Below are 16,739 nucleotides of genomic sequence, written 5' to 3'. Positions count from 1 at the left end.
TCAAAATAGATATATGAGAACTTTTCATTTCAAATCCTAACTTTTCTTATAGGGCTTCCTGCCAGAGAAGGATTTATTAACTTCCGTTAATTATCTTTGATTCAAACGTAAGATAAGATTGGGTCGTTTCGAAGGACATTTCACAAGCCACCGACTCTATTGCCATCGAAATTGATCCAGCAGTTCTTGTTCGACAGCAGTCAATTTTAGGACAAGGGTAGCATCCAGGAATCCTTGTCGGAAGATCTTAACAGGATCATGTGCTGTCGGTTAAGCCATTTCTTGTCCTCCGCGCATGTGCATTACTGCGTGGCAGGTGATTTAGTTCACTCTCCCTTCTGCGTATTCCCTGAGTTCACCATGAAACAATCTGACTGGGACGATACTATTCAGTACACAGAAAGAACCACAATAACGAAGCCTTTTATAAGTTTATTCTACTTGATTAAATACTGTTATGAAATTAGCTCACAAACTTTTATAGCGATCTAGAAAAAGATTTTCTGAAGTGATATGCTGCGTGAAAATAGAGACTACTTAAATATCACTTGCACTTTGAGAATATTATGCAGTTTGACTACTACAACCATATATTTAACTCACACGTACCTCTCCCTCCAACTCTGACTCAGAAGGTAACATGAAGGAACCACGGCTATCAATGCAGGCGATAGATTTTGACTGCCGTTCCTTGTAAGTTCCTCGCCACCAAGCCCTATTCTATGATATGGATGAATTAATACCGTCACAAGCGATTAACCCAAAATCTTCCCCTATTATTGTTCTTCTGTGCCCAGTCTATTCCTTGAAATTCCATGATTCCAAGTCGCCATCTTGTCATTATTTTCCGTAAAGAGATGTTCTTATCTTTTTTCGCGGGAAAGTTCCCTGAGCTTAGAATCATGTAAAAGCCCTCCTCTTCTCGTGAAATTCTACAGCAGATGATATGCGAATGAGATCGGTTGAAGTGATGTTTTTGATTAGACTTGCAAAAAAGGGACTGTTTACAAATTCTACGTCCATCCCTTTCATTTATTCAAAGCATCGTGGTTTCTTATGATCTGCTGCAACAGATTTTCTTCGTTCAATTATTAGCCACTAATTCAGCCGCTATTGATACATATCTGGTAACACTGGGGATAAATAAAAGAGTATGTAAACCGGTAAAGAAGTAATGGTGTTGGATTGACTAAACCATGATGACGCGCAGTAAAAACGGAGATTGTCCTGTCTAGTTTTTCCCTAAATATCGGGCCCAGGGAAGTTAGATTCAGGTCATGTTGAAGCAACGAAATGACACAGGCAAGTTCTAATTTGACACGGCAGAGAATGGAAGGAGAGTAGTTTAAATGTAGAATGATGTCAACAGAGATTGAGTCAAGGGTGGACTTCACTTCGTGGTTACAGACCTAAGATCTGTGAAACTACTGACCTGCGCTCGGCCTCCTCCAGTGCCAGAGTGAGGGCAAACGCAAAGTACAGGATCAGCATTTCATTCTCCGCCCAGGCGGTATACAGCCCAAAGGCATAACCATTAATACTCTGATTTCAAGCAACACGAGAACCATCTGTCCTTTCTCTCTCTTTATGATCCACCGAGATCCTCCGTAAACCATCTCCTATTCAACCACCCTCGCTCCCTGTTACTCAGTTTCCTTCCCCTCACCCACTTAATTCCATCTGCCTATCACCCACTCACACACAACTCACCTGGTCCTTCATGACTTTCCTTTTTCATCAGGTTCCATGATCTATAACCTTTTGCACCCTCCGCTTATCACATCCTAGTCTCCGTCGCTGTATACACCCCTCGCTGCCCTATCTGCCCATTCAACCCTTCTTGAACCCACGCCAGCTTCTTCCCCACCTTTCTCCTGAACACTGTATGCTGGCGGCCTCCCCTCCAGACTCTCAGTCCTGATACGGAATCTCGACCCGAAACATCAAATATACCTTTGCCTACGCAGATGTTGCTTGACCGTCTGAATTATTCCGACAGCTTATTTTTTGGTAAGGGCAGTAGCATTCTTCTCCTGCGTGATATGGGACATCTGGAAGACTTCCAGTGGTTGCCGGCGGTAAGGAACTGGAGCTGGCGTTGGTACTTGCAGGATTATCCGGGCTGCTGTGATCATCATGTTTTAAGGAGGGGGTCACAGCTACGGTACAGGCAGAAGATGGCTGTGTGATTACCAGGAAAGGCAAGGGGAGCAGCGTACAGTGCAGGGTTCCTCAGCTGATATTCTGCTCATCAACAGATATACCTCTTTGTGTACTGTTATAGCGATAACCTCACAGGAGGTGGCAGTAGCAATCATTTCTGTGGCACGGTGACTGCCTCTGTTGCTCAGCGGGAAAGTATAAAATCAAACAAAACGATAGTGATAAGTGACTCGCCAGTTGGGAGGACAGAAGAGATTCCGAGGCCGCAAAATATGTGTTACATCCCGGCGACATGGTTCAGCACGTCTGAGCTGTTGCAGAACATTCTGACGAGGAAGGACGAACAGCCAGAGGTCGTTGTACACATTTGTACAAACGACACTGGGAGAAACAATGGATGAGGTCCTGCGGAGGGAGAAAAGGTAGTGAAGAAAAATGTTAAAAGCAGGAGTTCAAGGGAAGTTTTCTCCGTGTCATGTGTTAATGAGGGCAAGAACATAAAGATAGGCCAGATATATGTGTGACCCAGTCAATATTAAGGAAGTTAAAATCTCCTGGTGCAAGGGCAGAAATTCAGGTTGTTGGATCAGTGGGATTTCTTCTGGTGTCGATGTCAACTGTACGAGAAAGACGTATTGCATCTGAACTGCAGGGGTACAAATACCCTGACATGGAGATTTGCTACTGCTACCCTAGAGGGCTTAAACGAGATTGGCAGGGTTAGGTCCCTGAGAAGTGCAGAGGCTGCTGAGATCGGGTGGGAAACAGTATGTCGAGGGAATGAAGTTTTAGTCATCACGATGGTCAGGAGCATAAGAAAGGGAGACGAAACGCTGGCTTAAACTGTATTTATTTCAATGCAAGGGGTTTAACGGGAAAGGCGGGTGAACTGAAGGCATGGATTGGCTCTGGGGACTGGATATTATTGCCGTAAGAGAATCGTGGCCGCAGAAACTCGCAGCTGGAAATTCAATGTTCCAGGATGCAGATACTACAGGCGTGACAGAGGTATAGGTAAGAGAGGAGGAGGTTGGCTTTTTGATGAGGGAGTACATACCAGCAGAGAAAATATTCACGGAAGATCATCCAGTGAGGCCATATGGGTAGAATATTGGAAACAGGAAGAAGATGGTCACAATAATCGGACGATACCATAGCCCCCACCCCAACAGTCAGCGGAAATTAGAGGAAGATATATGAGGAGATATTGCTGATAGTTGTAAGAATAATAGGGTTGTATCAATGGAGAATTTAATTTCCCTTAATATTGGCGGGGCCATTCGGAGCGGGGGATTGGACGGATTGGAATTTGTTAAATGTGTCCAAGAAGGTTTCCGTAATTTATATGTAGAGGGGCCTGCTGGAGTGGGCGCAACAATAGACCTCGTCTTAAGGAATTAGTAAAACAAGTGACTGAAGTGTCGGTCGGGGAGCACGTTGTGTCGAGTGACCATAATTATATTAGTTTTATAACAGTTATGAAGGAAGTTATGACGGGTCCACTTGGCTTAGGTTCCAAACTGGTCCGGGCCTATTTTGGAGGCATTCGGCGGGATCTTGCAGGGTTCTATTGGGAGAGATTCTTTACTGATAAATAAACAAATGGCGAGTCGGAGGCTTTTAGAACTCGTGCGCCAGCAGGTTGCTGCTCAGGTGAAGAGCAAGGCTGGCACATTTATGGAACCGGAGCTGACGAGAGACATCAAGGCTCTGCTGAGGAAAACGAAGTAGGCTTACAGTGGTTTGAGACAATCTGGAACAGACGAATAGCTCTATGATTATAAGGTGTAGAAGTACACTTAAGAGGGTAATGAGGGGGCAAAAAAAGAGAGGAGATGGCAGGCAGGGTTAATGAAAATTCCGAGATGTTTTACAGTTATATTAAGAGACAAAGGATGGCCGGGGAGAAAATTAGATCGCCAAAACGATCAGCATGACCGTGTGTGTTTGGAGCCACAGAAGATGAGCGATATTATGCTGTTTTTTTTTCTCATCAGGTTTACTGTGAAAAAAATAAAGATGCCAAAGAATTGTGGAAAAACGTGTAAGGATGTCTTCGGCCACAGAGAATTAACAGGGAGGAGGAACTGACAGCCTTAATCTGCAGTAAGGAGGATAAATTGCCAGGGCTTTACCCAGTACATCCTCGGACCCTTTGTGAAGCTGTGGAAGAAATTGTGGAAGCCCTGGCAGAGATACTTACTTTATCTTTAGCCACAGATGACGTTGCGGAAGACCGGAAAATGGTTAATGTTGCAGCATTGTTTAAGAAGGGCAGCAAAGCAAGCCAGGAAACTACAGGCCGGTGAATCTGACATCAATGGTGTGCAAGTTACTGGAGGGGATTTTGATGGTCAGGATCTGTCAACATTTGCATCAGCAAAGTCGAATTCAGATTAGTCAACACGGCTTTGTGTGTGTGAAATCGCGTCCAATAAGCTTTTATTTTCGAAGAGGTAACCAAGAGCACAGATGAGGTTTCGAAGTGGGCATTGTCTATATGGACTTTAGTAAGGTTGTTAACAGGACCCTGCATGTCAGGCTAGTCTGGAATGTTAAATCGCATGGGATCTTGGGAAAGATAGCTAACCTGATTCATAATTTGCTCAGTGGGAGGGAGCGATGCTGGCAGGTTGTTTCTAGGACTAGACCTGTGACCAGGGGCATGCTGCAATTGTTGATGCAGGGACCTTGCTTCTTCGTTATTTCTATAAACGATTAGAATGTACATGGTAAGTCAGTTTGCGGATGCTACTTAAATACATGTTATCATAGACAGTGTAGGAGGTTATCAAATATTACCGGGAAATATTAATTAGCTGGGGTAAGTGGGCCAAGGATTGGCAAATAGCAAATGGCTTTCAATTCAGATAAATGCGAAGTGTTGCATTTTGAAAAGTCAAACCAGGTTAAGATTTACACAGTTAGTGGTCTGGCCCTTGGGAGTGCATTTGAGCAGGGAGACCCAGGAGTATAAGTCCATAGTTCGCTGAAAGCGGAATCACAGGGAGCAGGGTGGTGAAGGATCTGTTTGCCTCGTTGGCATTCATCAGTCAGGTCAATGAGCATACAAGTTGGGATGTCATATGGCAGTTGTACAAGACGTTGCTGTATTTTGTCCATTTTTATCGCCGTCTTATACGAAATACGGCATTAAACAGGAAGTGCATAGAAAATTTACGAGGTTGTTGCCAGGAGTGGAGGGTCCGAGTTACCGATCATGAGAGGCATAGATAGGAAGAACGAAAACAGTCTGTTTTTCCCAGGAAATGGAAACTAAACATTGTAGGACAAAAGACTTAGGCTGAGAAGTGGAAGATTATTTGAAAAGACCCTGATGGGGCAAACTTCTTCATGGAGATGGCAATGCATGTGAGCAATAAATTGTCAGAGAATGTGTATGAGGCAGATACATTAACAATATTCAAAAGACATTTGGATAAGGACATGAACAAGTGGCGTTTCAAAGAATATGGGGCCAAAATCAGGAAAATGGGAGCTTGCTATGTACCTTGGTCGGCGTGGACGAATTGGGCTGAAGATCCTGCTTCCGTGCTGCGTCACGTTTTACATATGAAACATTGCGACTCTCTACTCTGTGGATTATCAGTTATAAATAATCGGTGGCCCCACGCTATCCCTCCCTCTCTTGATGTACCTCTCCCTGTCGCTCGCTTTCACTCACAGATACTCTCATGTTCTCTGCCTTTCTATCTCACTCTCACTCACTCTGCCTTTCTCTCACTCGCTCACTCTCTCTGGCTCTCCTCTCTATCACACACAGACGCACTCTCTCTGCCTCTCTCTCTCTCACAGTCTCTGTCGCTCTTTCTCTTTCTTTCCATTTTTCAAGACAGGAATTACAGAAATGAAAACATCTTCAGGATGGAAAAAGAAAAGCAGCTAATTAATTCAAAACACAACCAAAACAACTATTTACATGTAACCGTCCCGCATTAATCAAAGAGATAAAGATATGTTGTCTTTAAGAATGCAACTGTCCGTTCACTTAAGAGATCTCGTTTGAAAATTGACATGTTAAATATCTTCTTTGACATTATTTATAAAACAATGAAAGACAATGAAACTTTAAGGTCATCGATGTATGTCATTGAATATGGGACTCTGTGAATCTGTACCGTTGTAACCACACAGGCGAAGTTAGTAAATAAAATGTTCAAGTTAATCGATTATAATTAAAATTGTTCCTTTTGGACTTACAGAAAAAAAATCGCTTTACGGACAGCTCTCAGCAACGGTAGGCTTCCGTAACTGGGGCTCTGCCTCTGCTGCCACAGTATTTCTCACTCTCCCCATCTCTTTCTTTGATTCTGTCACAGCAGCTCGAGCTATCCATTTCTATTTATTGTTTAAATACTACATTTAGCGTTTCATGTGACGTTAACGCTGCTCCTATTCCCACAGATTCAGCCTCACGAACTGAGAATTTCCAGCAGTTTTATCTGCTGCTTTATTGCATGTTTCCTGCGTCTGCAGAGGGGTTGCGTCCGATTCTGTTGTTTTTTTTTCTCTTTCTCTCACACTCACCCTCTTCATCCTATTTCCCTCATCTTGCACAAATACACACGCGCGCGCGGGTACACCACACACACACACACACACACACATACACTCTCACACAAACAACTCACCTCCCTCAGTCTCTCTTATCCTCTTAGTTTCCTACCCCTACCGCACTTTTAAATTTAACCCTCTTTCTGTATCGGATGATCCATTTAGCACGATTCAAATGGGGGACTCCGCACCAGAGTAGTTTCGTAACCATACATCAGCTGCGGTTCGACGGGGTTTTCAGAATAGGTACTGTCTAAAAGACACGGATAACCAGTAAGCATACCTCACCGGGAAGTCAAGGTGCTAGATAAAACAGCACTGAAAAATGTATTGATCCAGTTCTCAAAGTCTCTTGATCTCATGATGTCTTTGGCCTTCGTTGAAAGTTCCGAGCTGTCCCCGTGACAATGACAAGGAGTGATAGTTTCCCAACCCGGTCTTTCTAACCGGAACTATTCCCCTAAAACAATTTCGACTGTGCCCTCGATGGGGATAGGTGAGAAGGAGAGATGTGGAGGGTGGGACTTGTCGAAAGGTCGGATCTCATTGGCTGATTTCCATCTTACCACTAAAAGAAACAATAGAAGACAGAACATCTTTAAGCTCGGCCACAGTGGGTTGAGAAGAAAATACACCAACCCCTTCTTTACAGACAAAATGCAAATGCTCGTAATCTGGATTGTGTGCGGGGCATGCCTGACAGGTGATTTCGCAACGGTCAGGTCATCTGCATTTTCGAAAGGGGTTTCGACATGAATTGTGAACGCCAACCAGCCTAATCATTTTTTATCCGAAAATATTTTTCAGATTCGATTCATGGAAATTCTATCACTCAGACGTTGTTGTCAGTCGTGAAAACAGAAGGAGAGACGGTGACTTTCCGCTGTACCTATGAGACTACAGCGGAGTACCACAATTTACCCTGGTACCTGCAACATGCAGGCGAAAGGCCCAGGTACATACTGCAGAAATATTACAATGGCAATGAGGATAAAGCAGATTTTGCCAAAATTCGCTTCTCTGGCCAGCTCCAGCAGCAAAGCAAAATCACCAGTTTAACTATCTCCCAGCTGCAGCTGAGCGACTCTGCAGTTTATTACTGTATTCTTCAAGTGCACAGTGATGCAAACCAGTTAAACCCTCGTACAAAAATTCAGGCTTCTGTGCAGATCTCGATTTTACCCGCCGCAACTGGATACTTCAGCACCCTGCGTGCTGTTTGTGGTTTTCCACCACTCTGACAATTCGTTCCAAATCTTTCAGTTTCCCTAATCCTAGATCTATTCGGTTTAGGCTGTGGCTTGACCTTCACTCGCTGGGAAACGCCTTTCCAATGTCTGTCATTATATTCCTGACCTCTGCTCTCTCCTGTTTCTTTCTGAAATATCTGAATGTTTACATCGGAAAACATCAGGATACATGAATAATGGCAATACAATCATTTAAGAATCCTTTTGACAAGTACACGGAGGGGCGGATCTCAGGGTGATACAGCACGAACTCAGGATATTAGGACGAACTTGATGGGATCCTTAGTCGGCACGGACCGGTTGGGCCGGGACCTGACTGACTCTATGATGCTATCAGCTTGGCGCCGCGCGCCACTGGTCGTCACTGGTCTCTTTCTGATTAAACGTATAAACGGCGTTCCCACTTCCAGAGTTGTGTTCGTTTCCTAGCGATTTCCATCGCATTTTCAAGTTGGAGCATTTGAATTTCCAATAAATGAATCGAAATACCGAGGCTCAGACCACACTGTGCGATGGAAACAGAGTCGTGCAGTGCTGGTCTGAGGAAGCAGATGAGCTCCGACGTGACTGCTTTGAGACAGTGGACTAGTCCATGTTCAAAGATTCAGCAGCCAGCCTTGATGAGTCTGCCACCACCATCACAGACTTTATCAGCAAGTGTGTGGAGGACTGTGGACCAAAGAAGACAATACGGGTGTTCCCAAACAGGAACCCATCGGTGAACCGGGAGATCCACTCCCTACTGAAGGAGAGGACTGCTGCACACAAATCTGGTGATACTGATCTGTACAAGCAATCGAGGAATGACCTCCGAAAAGCTATCAGGGATGCCAAGAGGCAATACCAACTCAAAATAGAGTCCCTGACCAGCCGCCAGTTATCGCAGGGCTTACATTCCATAACAGGCTACACGACGAAGTCGGGCTGCATAGCTAACAACAGCGCATCCCTTCCTGATGAACAACGCATTCTATGTGCGTTTTGAACAAAAGGAAAGTTGATTGTCACCATCCACCCTCACATCCACCAACGCAGCGAACCTGTGATTTCAGTGGAAGACGTAAGATCAGTCTTCCGGAGAGTGAACACGAGGAAAGCACCTGGCCCAGATGGTGTACCGGGCCGCTTGCCTATACCTTGTGCTGACCAAATGGCAAAAGTATTTGTGGACATATTCAACATTTCCCTGTTTCAATCTCAGGTTCCCTCCTGTTTTATGAAGACCTCTATCATCCCGGTACCAAAGATAAGCAAGGTAACATTCCTCAATGACTACCGACCAGTTTCTCTGACATCCACCATAATGAAGTGCTTTGAGAGGTTGGTCATAGCACACATCAACTTCAGCCTACCAGACAATCTTGACCAACTTCAATTCTCCTATCGTCGAAACAGGTCTACAGCGGACGCCATGTCCCTGGCCTTCCACTCAGCTCTGGAATATCTGGACAGTAAAGACACATACGTTAGACTATTGTTTATTGACTACAGCTCTGCATTCAATACAATAATCCCAAGCAAGCTTGTCACCAAATTCCGAGACCTAGGACTCAACACATCCCTCTGTAACTGGATCCTTGACTTTCGAACAGACAGACCGCAATCAGTGAGGCTAGACAGCAATACCTCCGGCACGATTATTCTCAACACTGGTGCTCCACAAGGATGCGTCCTCAGCCCGCTACTCTACTCCCTATACACTCATGACTGTGTGGCCAGATTCTGCTCTAACTCCATTTACGTTTGCATATGATACCACCGTTGTAGGCCGTATCTCAAACAGAGATGAGTCGGAGTGCAGGAAGGAGATAGAGAGCTTAGTGGAATGTTGTCATGACAACAACCTTTCCCTCAATGTCAACAAAACAAAAGAGCTGGTCATTCAAGTCAGGAAAGGGGGCAGTGTACAGGCACCTGTCTACATCAGTGATGCTGAGGTCGAGACGGTTGACAGCTTCAAGTTCCTCGGAGTGTACATCACCAACAGCCCGTCCTGGTCAAATCACGTGGATGCCACGGCCAAGAAAGCTAATTAGCCCCTCTACTTCCCCAGAAGGCTAAAGTAATTTGGTTTGTCCCCTTTGACTCTCACCAGCTTTTACTGATGCACCATAGAAAGCATCCTATCTGGATGTATCACGACTTGTACGGGAACTGCTCTGCCCAAGACCGCAAGAAGCTGCAGAAAGTTGTAGACACAGCCCGTCGCGTCAGGGACACCAGTCTCTCCTCCTCGGACTCTTTCCTCTCGTCGTCTTGGTGTAGCAGCCAGCATAATCAAAGACCCCACCCACCCGCGACATTCGCTCATCTCTCCTCTTCCATCGGGAAGGATACAGGAGCCTTATGGCACACACCACTGGACTTAAGGACAGCTTCTATCCCACTGTGATAAGAATATTGAACGGTTCCCTTATACAACGAGATGGACTATGACCTCACGATCTACCTTGTTGTGACCTTGCACCTTATTGCACTGCACTTTCTCTGTAGCTGTTACACTTTTCTCTGTACTGTTATTGTTTTTTTTACCTGTGCTACATCAATGCAGTCTGTACTAACTCAATGTAACTGTACTGTGCAATGAATTGACCTGTACGATCGGTTTGTAAGACAAGCTTCTTAAAGTACATCGGTACAAGTGATAATACTTAACCAGTACCAATACCAATACCAAGTTGCGCCCAGCAAATCAGTCACCTGTAAAACGCAGGAATCATTCAATGGAACAAACTTGAGTTATGAATTGTGACAAGTTAATTCTGTTGAAAAGAGAATTGAAGAATAGGCGGCAAATGGCATGGATGAGATTATTTAACAGTCCCATCACGAAATTTCTGTATTTTCCACTAAGATCATGTACAGGAAGCGCAGGTGCGTCGTGGTGTGTGACGGTTCCGAGCTCTGCGGGTACAGCTGGTTCCGTCCACTCTCGATTTTACATTCTCGAATTCCCGAATATCCCCAGAGCAATTGTCCTTTTCTGCTGCATTCATCATCGAAATACTTGTCCCTCCCATTAAGATTTCCACACTGCGCCGGGCTCGCGTTTTCTGAAGAGTTGTCCAACACCTAAACCATAAAATGACGTTCTGCCGTGACAAAACGCGAGTGCCGGTCAGAGACTGATATTCCTCAGCGGTGTTTGGGCAAACTGTATCGCCGACTGCCTGATCGAGCCTGGAAGTAAAGCACATAGGTTATGAGAAGCGAGCAACTGTGTGGGATAAAATCCGTTTGGCGCCGCGTCGCAGCAGACAATATACCCCGAAATAATTGGATTAAACCTACATGACTCGCCGAGTAGAGAGGTTTGCACAGTGAATGCATGGAAGTTTCCCATAGATCTGCTGCCTTTCGCTGATGATCAATGTAATTAACATCTGAACTGCTATCAACGTGTGTAGCCACTTTCAGGGAGCTGTGGACTTGTACCTCAGATCCCTATGTACATCAACACTGTTTTGGTTCTTGCTATTGACAGTGTACTGTCCCTTTACATTTGATATCCCAATGTGAAAAACCTCACATTTGGCCAGGCTAAATTCCATCTGCCGTTTCTCTGCCCATATCTGCAACTGATCTACATTCCGCTGCCTCGTTTAGCAGTCTTCTACGCTAATCGCAACACCACCAATCTTTGTATCGTCTGCAAACTTACGAACACACACATTTACGTTTTAATCCAGCTCTTTTATATGTCTCAAAACAGCAGAGGTCTCAGTACGGATCGCTGCGGAACACCACTGGTAGCAGACCTCCAGCCAGAATAAATCTCATCGACCACTACCCTCTGACTTCAATGGGCAAGCCAAATCTGATAGAGGAAGACCCCTGTACTTGGCCTAGGGCTCTGAAGCAATTGGCTGACGAGAGCTCGCTGACATCAATGGAACTTTCGATATCCACAAAGCACTCACAGGTGTACAACGTAAGAAAAAAAATCTAGCCAACTTAATCGTGTGTTTTCTGTCCCGTTCTCCCTTTGAGTCCATGCCACAATGTAGATATTTGACGGCTTACTATGCAGATGTATCATCCAACAATAGGGTATTTTGTCTGTTTGTCTGTCTCTCTTTTCTACATATGGTTTTGGACCAATCAGCCTCTCTATCATTCATATGTATTTCTTGGAGAAGTACATCGAGTAATTACGGTCTAAGTATTTCTCACTTTCTCCATATGTCTTTATTTAATTCTCTCACGCTGGAACATACCACCCATTCCCATTTGGCTGTTAAAAACTTCATTGTTTCAACTGTTAACGTTTCAACTCATAGACGTAGAACGTTTACGCTGTTTCTCCCTCTGCAGATGCAGTCTAACCAATTGAGAATTCCCAGCTTACCTCCCCTCTCTCTTTCTCTTTCTCTGCCTCTGTCTCTTTTGATGGCTCTCTCAATCGCGCGCGCACACACACGCACGCACACATATACACACACTAGCGAGCGCACACACATATACAAACACACACATAAACACACACACGCACACACACACACACACACACACACACACACACAACACACACACACACACACAAATCTCTCTGCCCATCTAGTTCTTCCTCTCCCGTTATCCCCAAAGATCCTCTCTGTGGATGTGATTAAATATACCATGTATCTGTCGAGTAAGGTTTGTACGGGGAATAAGCAAGAGTAATTTAGCATCTAATCCCTTTGCTGAAATTCAACGGCTGTGCGGATATTGTCAGTAACTCAGGACAACTCTAACCAGTAAGCACGTTTCAATAGGCAATCAGTGTCTAGTGTCTTCTCTGATGCCTAACTTTCCCCAGCGCTCTTAGTTCCTTGCTGTTGTGATGTCTCCGGCCTCAGTAGTTCCAGGATTTCGCCGTTTCAATGACCAAGAGTGTTTATTTCCCAACACTCTCCCTGAAAGCGGATCCGTTCCCCTAAAAGAACACTGACTGTGTCCCAGCTGGGGAACATGGTGGTAGGCGGGGAGTGAAGGGCGGAGTTGGTCGGAAGAGCTGTTCCCGTACGTTGAAATTTACGCCCCGCCCACCCTCGCTACAGGAACAACCTCACAAACAGAAGAAGCGACAGCGCCCTGAAGCCTGACCGCAGTTCGTTGAGGAGTAAATACCCTAACTCATCATTTGTAAACAAAATGCGATTCCTCATCATCTGGATTATGTACGGAACATGCTTGACAGGTAATCGCGCAGCAGACAATTTGTCTACTTTCTCTAAAGGTGTTTCGACCTGAATGGTGAACACCCGCCGTGTGATCTTTTCTTACTTGAAAATATATATTTTTTTAAGATCCAAGTTATGGAGATTCTGTCACACAGACGCTGTCTACAGCAAGGAAGACAGAAGGAGAGGCCGTGACATTCTGCTGCACCTATGATACTACAGCGGGCTACTACCGTTTGTACTGGTACCGGCAACGACCAGACCTGATGCCCGAATTCATAGTGCGGAAATATTCAGAAGGTGCTGAGGTGAAAGAAGATTTTGCTAAAGATCGTTTCTCTTTCGGGATCCAGACTTCAAGCAAAGTCGCCAGTTTGACGATTTCGCGGCTTCGACAAAACGACTCTGCAGAGTATTACTGTGCCATTCCGCAGCACAGTGATGGAAACGACTGAACCATCCGTACAAAAACGTCAGCTCCTGTGCAGATATCGGCTTTGCCGCTGCAGCTGCATGCACCTTCACCCAGCTTGCTGTTTGTGGTTTCCTGCTGCTATGAGAACTCGGCCAAATTCCTTTAGTTTCCCTTGTCCTTCTTCCGTGCCGGTTCCCCTGTGGTTTTCGTGTCACTCGCTGTAAATTTTCTTTCAAATATCTGTCTTGAGATTCATGAAATCTGCTCCCTGCTGTTTTTCTGTGAAATATCTGAATGTTCACAACAGGTTGGCGCGGTGCGCCACTCGCGGTCTATTTCTGAGAAAATTTACAGGCCGCGCCCCGACCTCCAATCTCTGGTTTTGCTCATTTCCCAGCGGCTGCCATCCTCAATTTATCAGCGAGCGCATCTGAATTTCCAGCAGCAAATGAACCGAAATATCGAAGCTGAATCCATACTGAGTGATGGAAACTCCAATTAGCGCCCGGCAAATCAGTCACGTGTGAAACGCAGGAAAGAATTAATGGTAAAAATTGCGGGAAACCCCGAAGGATACCAAAGGCTGACACATGTACAACATCAACACTGTAAGAGCATAAGAATATGGGTGCCGGAGGAGGCCACTGGGCCCTTCAAGCTAACCGGTCCATTCCGGATTATCACGGCTGATCTACCGCGGAACCTGCACTTCTCTTCTCTTATAGACTCACAATTACAGGTCCTTTCGAACATTTGTCTATTTATGTTTAAATACCCCAATTGAAACAGTTTCCTGACCTTCCGAGGTAGACAATTCCATAAATTCACCACCCTTGGCGAGAAAAAGTTCCTGCGGCCAGAAGTTTCAAATTACTGATCCCTAATTCCGTCCCATGTTCTGTTCACTTGTTCAAGACTCTCTTGCTTGGGAAAGTAACTCTAAATCTCCACTATCGTTCCCTATCAGGATCTTATATTTTGCAATATGTTCACCCTCTCACTATTTGCAATATTATGAGCTCTTCCGAAAATATTTGGGTATCATGGCTTGGAGGAGGGCGCTTTCCATATACAGAGGAAAGTGTCAGAGAAAGATACCAGAAATTGTAAAACAATAAACAAATTAAACCAGGGTACAGTGAGTATATAAATGACTTTATCCATTAGTTCAGGTTGGTGTTTTAACGGCGTTTTTTCTGAATTGTGAATATTACCATCTCGATATACTCTTTGAAATCAGCATGAAATGTTGCTTATACTTCCAATAATGTGGATATTGGCTAATGGGAGAGTTTACGGCTGCGGGATAGGAAATTATCCACGCCATTCACCCAAAATGGGCTTAAAAATAAGTTGAGGTATGAATTGTGACAATATAATTCTGTTGCAAACAGAAGCACAGAATAGGCGGCATATAGCATAAATTTGTTTATTTAACAGTACACGATTTTTTTCATTTCCCTTTGTGATCATGGGTCGAGATCGCATGTTCGTCATGGTGTGTGACGGTTCCTAGCTCTGCGAGAACAATTGACGGCGTTCACTCCCGGTTTTACATTCTCGAAGTCCCGAATATCCCAAGAGACACTGTCCTTTTCTGCATCATTGGTAATCGTAGTACTTGTCCCTCCCATTGAGGTTTCCATACTGCGCCGGGCACTGGTTGTCTGAAGAGTTGTCCAGCAGCTGATCGATAATTTTTGGTTCCGCCCTGACAAACCGTAGGCGCTTCTGAGAGATCCACACTCATTCTTGGCGAGGCTTGGCTCATTGTTATCTGGATTGTGCGCAGCATGGTTAACAGGTAAGAGCCTACCGAGCAAGTCTGCTTTCTCGAACGGGGTTTCAATCTGAATTGTTAACGCATGTTGTCCTAACAGTTTTGTATTTCAGAATATTTTTCAGTTTCGCGTCCTTGAGATTCTGTCATTCAGACGATGTCCTCAACAGTGAGGACAGAAGGAGAGATGGTGACTTTCAGCTGCACCTATGATACACAGCTAGTTACCACGATACACCCTGCTCATTGCAATATCTAGGCCCGGGTTCACAATGAGGAAATATTACAATGGTGATTTTCTGCCGAACAGAAGTGACCATTTTAACCACGTCGGGGCTGCAGCTGAGTGAATCTGCAATTTATTACCGCGTGCTTCTATCGCACAACGATGGAAGCCAGTTAAGGCCTCGCAATAAAACTCCAGCTTTTGTGTCGACCCCCACTTTTCCCGCTGCAGTTGGATATATCTGCAGCCCATCTGCTGTTTCTGTTTTCCTGCCACTATGAGAACTTGTCCCAAATTCTTGCAGTTTCCCTTGTCCTCCACCTGTGCGCGTTCCGCTTTACTGTCACTCGCCGGAAATTGTCTTTCCAATGTCAGTCTTTATATTCATGCCCACGGATCTCTCCTGTTTCTGTATGCAATAACAGAATGGCGCTTGACGCTGTGTTGGCGTTGCACGACATTCCTGGAGAACTCCGTAGAGAATCAACAACTGAAAAAAAACACGACAATAAGACTTTATCAACCCAACGAGATATGTGCAGGTTTAGACGATTTAGGCCCTGGATCCTGCCACACAACTCAATGTCGAGTTCCCTTCAAATATCCCGCAATGAAACATACAACATTCCGAGACGGCCAATTGCATAGATTCATCGCCAACTGCGAGAAGTTCCTGCGCCTCTCAGTCTTAAATGACTGTCCGGAAATCTCGTAATTATGTTCACTTGCATCAGTCTCTCCAGTTCGTGAAAAGAACTCGACATATCCTCCCTCATGCCCACTCTGTATCTTTTATGTTTAAATAAGTTCACCCCGCATTACTTCCAACGTAATGAGCTATCTATCTGTCTAAGTCCATCTGTATGTTGATCCCTCACTCGCACAACACATTCACACACAGCGCACTCTCCACCCTCCATCTCATTCAGGTTCTCTCTCTCTCTCTTTCACTTGCAATACACTTCAAGCGATGCATGTGGTGAATTAACCCAGGTCTTCGTGTGCAGCGGAATAGCAAGATTCACCTGGGCAATGTGCAACAGTGTAGTTTAGCTTCTCGGCTTTTCGCTTCGGTTCAACGCGAGAAAAGGGATACGGACTGGCTCAGAGACAGATTATTACACTGAGCACGTCATCAGGCAATTCGTATGCTCTATAAAACAATACC

The 16,739-nt window shown here is 44.9% G+C and overlaps 2 gene segments (V, D, J or C); both read left to right on the top strand.

The window, feature by feature from the left end:
* The first annotated feature begins 7,395 nt into the window (after window positions 1–7,395).
* LOC127576457 (T cell receptor alpha variable 1-2-like) lies at window positions 7,396–7,979 on the top strand. The segment is given in 2 exon segments: window positions 7,396–7,441; window positions 7,546–7,979. Coding segments are annotated over 2 exon segments (480 nt in total).
* Window positions 7,980–13,121: 5,142 nt separating this feature from the next.
* LOC127576456 (T cell receptor alpha variable 38-1-like) lies at window positions 13,122–13,605 on the top strand. The segment is given in 2 exon segments: window positions 13,122–13,167; window positions 13,277–13,605. Coding segments are annotated over 2 exon segments (375 nt in total).
* Window positions 13,606–16,739: the final 3,134 nt, after the last annotated feature.

This window comes from Pristis pectinata, chromosome 12 (assembly GCF_009764475.1).
Source record: "Pristis pectinata isolate sPriPec2 chromosome 12, sPriPec2.1.pri, whole genome shotgun sequence".
NCBI classification, from domain to species: domain Eukaryota; kingdom Metazoa; phylum Chordata; class Chondrichthyes; order Rhinopristiformes; family Pristidae; genus Pristis; species Pristis pectinata.
This window is presented reverse-complemented; position numbering and strand designations above follow the sequence as displayed.